At 40.0% G+C, this 10,336-nt stretch overlaps 1 protein-coding gene across 1 annotated transcript in view; it reads left to right on the top strand.

Annotated features, from left to right (window-relative positions):
- CC2D2A (coiled-coil and C2 domain containing 2A) overlaps positions 1-10,336 on the top strand; it is an 88,070-nt gene that overhangs the window by 70,108 nt on the left and 7,626 nt on the right. Inside the window, exons 31-34 of the mRNA XM_014549334.1 lie at positions 718-738; positions 3,673-3,876; positions 9,166-9,255; positions 10,005-10,118. Coding sequence (XP_014404820.1) covers positions 718-738; positions 3,673-3,876; positions 9,166-9,255; positions 10,005-10,118 — 429 coding nt within the window. The remainder of the gene's footprint in view (positions 1-717; positions 739-3,672; positions 3,877-9,165; positions 9,256-10,004; positions 10,119-10,336) is intronic.

Here is a 10,336-nt window from a genome sequence, read left to right as displayed (position 1 = left end):
CCCCCCCCCCCCCCCCCCCCGTAGGTGAGCTCTGAACCGTGTGGCCACTGTCCATCTGTGACTGTGGCTAGAAGGAGGACATCAGAGACCCCCTGGCACGTGGCGCATTCAAGGGCACTGGCCTCCTATCACAGAATGTTCCAGGCCTCGGGGCTCTGAGACCCAGTTCCCAAGCCTGCAGCCTTCCTTCCTCAAAGCAGATAACCAGGCTGTCCTCCTGCCTTTGAAGCATTTCACTGCCCCGCTGTGGCTGCAGGCAGCATTTCTCTGAGACCTCTAAAAATGAGGCCACGAGGAACCCCTGGGAGCCCAGAGTCTCTGATGCTTTTGGATAAGGAGGTACCTGGGCTGACAGCACCCTCACGGTCCTAAACGCACAGGCAGACAAACGTCCCTCAGGGCTTCCCTGTCCATTACTCAGGAAAGAGCAGCTCTCCCTAAAATAATAGGGACCCACACCTGGAATCGTTTTCCCACTGACTGCAACTTCCAGGATTCGGGGATTAGTCTTCCTTCCACCATCATCCCATACGGAGCCTTTCTATGGGATTTTTTTTTAAGTTATCTACTCATGGAATTTTCTAAAAAATCAGTAGCAAATCCTGAAACTCTTATTCTAACATTGTCTTGGTAAAAACAAGTTTTTGAAAATAGATTGTTTCTGTTAATGAAGTCTTTCTCTTGTTTCTTTCCTTCTTTCTTTCTTGCCTCTGAGAGATGAGTGAGATGCTGAAAAAGGTACCAAGTCTTTTGTGTTTACCCTTCATCAGTCAACAGGTCCTAGGCTTTCACTTTCATTCTCTGCTTTGGTCCCTGTCCACCTTATGGAGTCTACTGGGTCCTGACGTGTGTGTATGTGTGTGTGTGTGTGTGTGTGTGTGTGTGTGTGTGGTGTCCCCTTAGCAATGACCTTCAGATGCCTGCAGCTCCACGGTGAATGTCCAGCTTTGTCTTTTGGCCCATTTCATTTTGTCAGGATTCTTATTTAGCTTTGAATCTAGGAAGTGGTGGGTCTGAATGTCACCTGCATGCTGGGAGCTACCTACCTCCAGTGTTTCCATGGCTATAAAACCCCAGAGCTGCTTCTTACAGAGACAGTGGGTCTGTGACAGTTATTTCTGATCAGTGGAGCTGTCGAACTGTAGGTATTCAAAGTGGGGGGTGGGGGGAGTAAGCCCATTCAGCTTCCTGTAAGTATGTATATGAACCTCCAGGTTAAAGAATTGAGCCACTTAAGAACCTTCCAAGTTTCATGTTGAATCAAATGGTGAAGTTGTCAGCTCCACCTTAATTAGTTTCACGACAAATGACCCGAATTCTTTCAGCACGGAGCTTTTGCTTGGCACTTCTTAGGTTACCAACATAGCATCCGACTCACTCCTTAAATTACTGTTTCACGCCATGAAATGGCATCCCAGTGGCCTAAATAAGTATTAATGACCATTGATACTTATTAAGTGTTTACCTTGTACATGCTCGGTGCAGAAATGAACAAAGAATGATTCAAACATGGGCCCCACCATCAGGAAGCACTAGTTACAGAACCAAAATATAACACGGAACATCCAGGTCCAAGTGGCAGAAAATGTTTGAAACACTTTTTTCAACTTGGAAGCCCACAGTCCTGATTCAAGATTGTCACCTTCCTTTCTGGACAGTGCCTGTGTCTGCTTCTTCAACGCTCCCGTAGTGCATTGTTTATCCCCATAGAAGTTCTGGTCAAGTCCCCTAAGCACCTGATTGCTCATCCATGTTCTCCCCTGGACTAGAAGCTCCTTGAGGGGACTGTTTCAAACTCATTCACCCAGAGTGCCTGGAACCTTGCAGACTCTCAGCAACATGTTTCAAATAACCAGATGGATGAATAAATAAATGAATGAGTCTGAAGGAAACAGGGATGAAATTTTACTAGGTGCTTTTTTTAATTTTTTTTTATTATTTCAGAGGGGAAAGAAGGGAGAGAGAGAAACAATAATGATGAGAGAGAATCAGCAATCGGTTGCCTCCTGCATGCCATCCACTGGGGATCAAGCCCACAACCTGGGCATGTGCCCTGACCAGGAATCGAACTGCGACCTCCTGGTTCATAGGTCGACGCTCAACCACTGAGCAACACTGGCCAGGCAAACTGTGTTTTTATCCACACCATCCTTGTTTCATAATTCTCCATCTTTCTAAAATTGTAATTCTTTCTGGCCTGGCAGTTCTACCGTAGGAGCCCATCACACACCTATATAAAAGCCCTAGGAGCTCACCTTTTCCATTTATTTATGTATTCACCACAGCACCTATTAGATAGCTGCCATGCCTTGCCACTGTGCTGAGTTGTAGGTGGTTATGATGATGATGATGTTGTCAAGATTCTGATAGCAGGGGGATATCCTGTGGGAATATATAGGAGGCCTTTGGAGATGTCCCTGTCCTATGGAACCCCCACAACCGCTACCCCAATTTCTCAGGGTACAGAGACCAAATTAGAAACAGAAGCCATGGCCCAGCTCCCATATAAGAGAGTCAAGAATAATCAGCATACTTGATTCTAGTTGAAGTCATAAACAGTAATGTGAGAGTTTCCATTTACTCATTCACTGAACAATATTTGTTAAGCACTTACTATGTGCTGGGTAGCATTCAGTACTGGAGATAAAAACCAAGATCAAAACAAAATCCCTGACTTCAGAAAACTTAAACTGTGGAAGAGACAGAGTAAATAAACATATCCTATAACTGTGATTTTAAATGCTAAAAAAATAATATAAAGAGAGATGAGGGGAATAACAGCGAATGAGGGGGAAAGCTGGATGCATTTTCATCCTCAAAAAAGAAAACCATAAAAACAAAATAAAAAGCTTCAAGCACTGCCTAGAATCTAAATTGAACTTAAAAATTAATTTCCTTAATTTCCCTAATAAAACTGTATTTGAGTTTGACTCGAAATTCTTTGAAATGTAAGTAACAATGCATATATTTTTAGACTAAGCAACACATTTTTTATGAAAACATTTAAAGAGCTGCTTTTTGTGCTATATTTTTAGCAATGGCTTGAGGGGAAAAGTCAATTGAAATTTGTTCTGTTTCATCTGCTTTGAGTTACTTTCAAAAGTCTGGGAAATGGTAGCTCACCTTGGATCAAAGAACTACTAAACTAACTACTATACCTGTGATGTTTCCAGTTCTGCTCCCTTTTCCTTGAGAACATTACTGTTATTATATTGATTATGGATTTGAAACTTTTTAGTACATCCATATACGTCTGTAAATTTGTTGTCCATTTAATATAAGTTGCTTAAGTTTTACATTTGGGATTTTAGACTTCTGAGTCCTTCTTGCCTCTAAAACCAACATCAAAATACACATCAAACTATTGCTTGGTCTCATCAATCATAATTAGTACCTCATCATTTACATTTTTGAAGTTGTTTTATTAATCGCATAGGGCTGCTTGTCTGTGAACTACTTTCTTTCAATCCTGTTAAGTATTTTTAAGTATTTAATGAATCCATCTAATTTGAAGATTATGAAGCGTCAGGGACACGGGGCATGGTGGTGTTGGATCACTGAATCGTAATTCCTGGAGCTCACATTTAGTTTGGGCTGACTGTGAGATCTGAGCAAGTTCTACTGTGTCTCCTGTAACCATATGCAAACTCCATGGAGTCTTTCTCTTTGAAGTTTGATTCTCAGGAAGATGAGAAATTGCTCCAAGCAACAGAGAAGTTTCACGCTGAATGCGCCTTAAAGTTCCCAAATCGGCAGTGCCTTACCACAGTGATTGACATAAGTGGGAAGACGGTTTTTGTTACTCGTTATCTCAAGCCTTTAAACCCTCCTCAAGAGCTTCTTGATGCTTATCCCAATGACCCACAGGCCACCGCAGTAAGTATGTCATGACCAATCAAACCTGGGGCTAAAAGTGGGTTAAAGTTTCAATATATTACCATCTTAACTATCATATTTCATAGTAGTTAAGAAAGTAACGATAGCCCTGGCTGGTGTGGCTCCTTAGTTGGGCATCGTCCTGTCCACTGAAAGGTCGCAGGTTTGATTCCCAATCAGGGCACAAGCCCAGGTTGTGGGCGTGATCCCAGGTGTCAGTATGTGTGGGAGGCAGACCATCAATGCTTCTCTCTCCCATTGATGTTTTTCTCTCTCCCTCTCCCTTCCTTTCTAAAAAAAAAAATCAATAAAAAAAACATTTTTTAAAGAAAGTAACTAAATTAAGATCATTAGTGATTAAAACATTTTTATGACCATGAGGCTTGTGTTCTTTAGAAAAGTTTGAAGGTTCCAGAGAGGATAATAACTTTTGGTTCTTTCTTTCAACACGTATTAAGTGCTTACTGTATCCCTGACACGATACCGGTGCTGGGAAATGGATATTTGGGAGATGCTCTACGCTTTCAGTGTCTTCCATAAATGTCTTCATCATGTATTCTTGGTACCTTCATAGCATCTGAACCCAGGCCCTGACTTCAGAACCCTGGCACTTCCCATTGTACCAAGACAGTGTTATACCTAACGTTACAAGCATCTCTGAATTCCAATTATGCAAAAATGCCTTCCAGTATTTGAGTATATACAGCACGTGTGCCATCAACACCAAGCACGTCCAGAGTGGCCCATTGAAAATGCACATGCCTTCCTCTGCTCACGGCTATTCAGCACAGCTCCCAGGGACAGAGCCCGTGTGGTCAGCAGGCTCTTCAGTGAGCCCTGTAACCCTGACTGTCTTTAGGGAGGGGATAGTGTTGGGACTAATTTCTGCTAATAAGTTATTAATTAGTAATTGAGTAATATAGTCATTTAGGAACAGGATAATGAGATATCTATTTGCAGATATAAATACATAAAAAAACCTTGTTTTCCACATTTCATTTACTTTTTTTATTAATCGACTTTTATTGAAAACTATAAAGGGACTTCTATTGTCTCTAGTATAGTAGAGTAGGAAGAAAACTTCTCCCAGCATAGAACATTTAAGAGTGATGAATTAAATATTAAAAACATTTTTAAAATCATAGCTGAAATAGGAAGAGACAGGAAACAGCAAGAGAGCAAGATTCCACAAGGGTGAGGGCTTGAAATAGTGTTTGCCTTGAGGGCATCAAATAATTCCCGGTGCCTAGAGCTGGGTTTTCATGGGCCACAAGGCTGTTGGGGGGGGAGGGGGAGGGGTGAGCAGGCCGAAGGCTGAAGGAGAGGCTCCACTACAATTAGAACCCTTGATAGGTGACACCAATATGAACTAGGAGCTACCCTGCCCTGCAGGAGGAAGCCTGCCTGACTCAGCCTTGACTCTGGACAGAAGAGAAAACAAGGAACGTCTCCCCCTAGGAATTCCTAATCACAAAGCTGTATTTATTCACATTCAGTGCTGGAATTTACACAACCAGTAAGACCCAGAAAAACTCCAACTGAAAATTTAAAGGAAAGTACACCCTGTTGGTAGTACCCCTAGATCTCTGTCAGAAGCAACACAAATCCTTCTAGAAAAACACCCTTTAAGCTCAGCCTCAAAAAAATTCCACAGAAAAAGTTCCAAGCAACATGAACATATAAAAGAGCCTCAGTGGAGAAATAAGTCACCATGAAGAAGGGAAGAGTTAACAGAAACAACAGACTGTAGAATCAGGCCATAACCACTGAAGAGATTGTAATGATCAGATTCAGAATATAAGATGGGTATGTTTAATAAGTTTCAGAAGTCTAGGGAATTGAATATATAACAAAAGAACAATAGACTATTGCCCTGGCAGGTGTGGCTCAATTGGTTGGGTGGCATCCTGTGCACTGAAATGTTGCCAGTTCGATTCCCAGTCGGGACACATGCCCCTGTTGTGGGCTCGATCCCCAGTAGGGGACATGAAGGAGGCAGCCAATCAATGTTACATTCACACATTGATGATTTGGTGTTTTTTTTCTCTCTCTCCCTCTCTCTTCCTCTTTCTATAAAAATCAATAAAAATATTTTCGTAGCCCTAACCAATTGGCTCAGTGGATAGAGCGTCGGCCTGCAGACTGAAGGGTCCCAGGTTCAATTCCAGTCAAGGCCATGTACCTTGGTTGTGGGCACATCCCCAGTAGGGGGTATGCAGGAGGCAGCTGATCGATGTTTCTTGCTCATTGATGTTTCTAACTCTCTATCCCTCTCCCTTCCACTCTGTAAAAAAAAAAAATCAATAGAATATATTAAAAAAATATTTTTTTAAAGAACAATAGACTATCAAAATTGGCAGATGTTAAAAGTACACTTGTAGAAATAAGACTGTATAGTTAACATTAGAAATTAAACAGGTTAAACACAACATTAAATGGAGTTAAATACAGAGTTAAGAAACATACAACTAAATACAGAGAGAATTAGTAAATTAGAGTACACATGCAAAGAAATTATTTGGTATATAGCACAGAGACTTTTTAAAATGGAAAATATAAAGGTTAGGAGACATAGATAGTAGAGGAAGGAGAACCCAATTATGTATAAAAGGAAAAAAGCAATATTCAAAGAAAAAGAGCTGAGAATTTTCAAGATTTGATGAAAGACAACAATCTAATTTAGGAAACCCAGTGAATCCTGAGTAAGATAAATAAAAAGAGATGAAAATCTAGTCATATCAGAGGGAACTACACAGACAAGGAAGATCTTAAAAGCAGCTCAAGAGAAAACATAATCTACAAAAGAAAGTGGTTAGATCAATAGACTTCTGAGATGCACAAATGAAAACCAGAACAGGAATAATATCTTCAAAAAAACTGAAAAAATAGCCAACTAACTAATAATTTATAGCCAGTGAAACTATCTTTCACACAAACATTGGGAGAATTTACAGCCAAAAAACACTCACTTAGGGAATTCCTTAAAATATATACTTCAAAGAGAACAAAGGTTCTCAGAATTTCTAGATGAACCACAGAATGCTAGGTAAGAAAAAAAGAAAGGAAATTTTGAAAAACATTGTTTTCATAGCAATCATAATAGCAATGTGGGTGAAATATCAGGATAGAACAAAAATCCTGAAAATAATGCATATATGTCAGGACAGGATTGGTAAAAATATTTTATTTTTTCAATTTATCCTCCCTTTACCCTCTTCTACCTCTCTTTCCCTCTAGCCATCATCTTACTGTTTGTTGTCTATTTTTTGTTTTTTGTTTTCTTAATGCTTTGAGCTTTTTCACACAGCCCCCAATGCCCCTCCCCTCTGACAGCTGTCAGACTATTTCATGTATTCATGCCTCTGGTTCTATTTTGTTCCTCAGTGTATTTTGTTCATTAGATTCAACATATAAGTGAGAGCATATGGTGCTCGTCTTTCTCTGACTGGTTTATTTCACTTAGCATAATACTCTCTGGGACCATCCAAGCCGTCACAAGATGAGGACAAATATATTTATTAATTTTTGAATTCAAGTGAAGTTTTCATGTTGAAATTTCTATATTAACCACTTAAAAGAATAAGAAAAGTGAATACTATAACTTCCAAAATAGCAGCAGGAAAAAAAAAATAATGAAATAGGGTAAAGAGAGTGGGGAGAGGAAATATATAGGAAAAGTGCAAGAAATAAAAAGTACAGAATAAGGTAGTAAAAATAGTCTATATATTTACCGATAATCACAATCAAAGCTAAGGGATTAACTTTCCAGTTAAAAGACAAAGACTAAAAAAAAAAAAAAAAAAAAAAAAACTGTTAAAATAGATTTCCAGTTTTTAGTGGAACTTGACAAGCTGATTCTAATATTTCTATGGAGTGCAAAGTGTCAAAATAGCCTAGACAACCCTGCAGAGTAAGAACTCAGTGGGAAGATTTGCGTCTTCATTTAAATGAATGTAATGACAAAATAAACACGTTCTTAAGAGGAAAAAGACAAGAAAGATTTGTCATCCCGCACATCCAGACTGCTGATGAGACCAGAGTGATTAAGGGAAAATGGTATTGACACATTTAGAACAAAGAGAAAATTAAGAGAGAATAAAAACTCCAGACTAGATCCACTCAAATATGATCCACTCAAACCTGATACGTGACCAAGCTGGCATTAGAGAGGAATAAAGAAAAAATGGACTGTTACATCGATTGTACCAGGATCACTGATTTTTCATATGAAAAAATAAAAACAGATTCCTGCTTCACGTCATTCAATTGCAGATAGATTGAGGACTCACATATGAGAAGCATTTTTATCTTTCTGATCTGAGATAGAAAGTTTTTCTTCAACAAGACAGAAAAGTACAAACTATAAAAAGAATGATAAATTTGACCACATTAAAACTGAGAACTTGAGTTTATGAAAAGGCACCGTAAAAAACTGAAAGGACAAGTCACAAATCAGGAGGGGATATTTGCAACATGTATAACAGACAAATGAATAGTAGCTAGAATATGTTAAAAACAAACAAACCTACAAATCAATTAAAAATATGCAGAAGTGTCCCTAGCTGGTTTGGCTCAGTGGATAGAGTGTCAGCCTGTGGACTAAAGGGTCCCGGGTTCGATTCCAGTCAAAGACACCTACCAGTTGGGGCTTGATCCCCAGCCCTGGTCAGGTGCATATGGGAGGCAACCAATTGATGTGTGTCTCTCTCACATCAATGCTTCTCTCTGTCTCTCTCCTTCCTTTCCACTCTCTCTAAAAAATCAATGGACAAATAGATTTGAGGATTAACAAAACAACAACAGAAATATGCAGAAGTGAAAACATGAGAGGCCATATGAAAAGATGCTCAACCTTCTTAGAAATTACATAAATCTGAGTTACATCAAAGGTGCCCTGACCTTGGTTTCTAAATGCTATTGCCCTTTAAAAGGAGAAATGGCTGCTTTCAGGACTGAGCTAGGAAAAATACAAGATGATCCCGGAAAGCCTCTTTTTAGCAGAGAGTAAGGAAGAATGTGGTGGGGGGAGCAGGGGGGAGCGCGAGTGGGGGATGACAACATTTCAGAGACAGAGGGGCCAGTTTCTTCATCTGTAACAAATGGATAATAGCAACGACCTTCTTCATAGGATGTTTGGAGAGGGGAAGCCCTCGGCGAGCATGAGCATTCGTTGCGTTTTGTACACACAAACGTTTGTGATATATGAAACTTTCTTGCAGGCAATGAGGCACAGGATCCGGCCTTCTATTTGATAGAAATTATTTTTTAAAGCCAGTTTTGTTTAAACAGGAACTGGTGGCTCGGTACGTGTCACTGATTCCCTTCCTGCCGGACGCTGTTTCGTTTGCGGGCATCTGTGACCTGTGGAGCACGTCTGATGTAAGTCGTTCTTCCTCACAGCTTACGGTTGGAGCTGACTCCTCCGAGTATTGGCTAAATGCCTTGCATGACTTTCAATTGCCACATTCATTAGTCATTATCAAAATCTACTGTCACCTGTTTCCAGGATGGGCTGAATTCTGAAGTAGTTTTTCTTTCTGGATTAATCTGCCCAAAGATCAAAAATTCACTTTTTTTTTATTTGCACAAAGAAATTTAAACAAAACAAACACTTCTGATGCCTTAACTCTGATTTATCCTTCAAGTATTGCCTTATCAACAACCCAGTTTTATTCATTAAAAATAACAGCTACAGCCTCTGTTACATTTGGAATTGTATATTCCTTCACTTGTGGGCTTCTTAAGGCATGCCATGTCATTATTCGTTCAGCATGTATTCTGGGCCACCTACCAGGTATCAGACACTGTACTAAGCTCTGGCTACAAGTGAAAGAAGCATGGTGTCTGCTCTCACGAGCTTACAGTCTGTGTGCCACTAACTTCCAACGGGATCTTCTGGAGGGTAAACAAACATGTACCGCTGGTATTCATTCTGTTTCTACATTTCGGGTTGTATTGTGTTTGCATAAAATTAAACTATATTATGCAACGCCCTTTGGAGGATTTAAAAAAACAGGTCATATACTGCAAAGCACTCATTTTAACAATGATGTTTTAAAACCCTACACAGCCGATCCAGAATAAAGCAGTCAGTCAAGGCAACATGATTTTTTTTTTCTTTTTGTCAGCAATTCCTGGATCTCCTGGCAGGAGATGAAGAAGAACATGCAGTATTACTATGCAACTATTTTCTCTCCCTGGGGAAAAAGGCCTGGCTCATGATGGGCAATGCCATTCCCGAGGTAAGACCGGTGGGCTGGCTCTAACAGAGGCGTGGCGTTGTCTAACAGGGTTGCTATGTTCCAGATCATAAACAGGGCTGATTCTCATACCTGTCTTTTGAGTTGTAAGGAAAGTGGCCCAGAAATTCCCTAATAGGCAGAGAGGACCAGTGATAAGACACAAAATGGTTTTCAGCCATACCGAGTACCAGGCCCTACACAAGACTTCAGATTTTTTT

This window comes from Myotis brandtii, unplaced genomic scaffold (genome assembly GCF_000412655.1).
Source record: "Myotis brandtii unplaced genomic scaffold, ASM41265v1 scaffold547, whole genome shotgun sequence".
Classification (NCBI taxonomy): domain Eukaryota; kingdom Metazoa; phylum Chordata; class Mammalia; order Chiroptera; family Vespertilionidae; genus Myotis; species Myotis brandtii.
The sequence above is the reverse complement of the archived record's forward strand: the minus strand, read 5'-3'. Positions and strand labels throughout refer to the sequence as shown.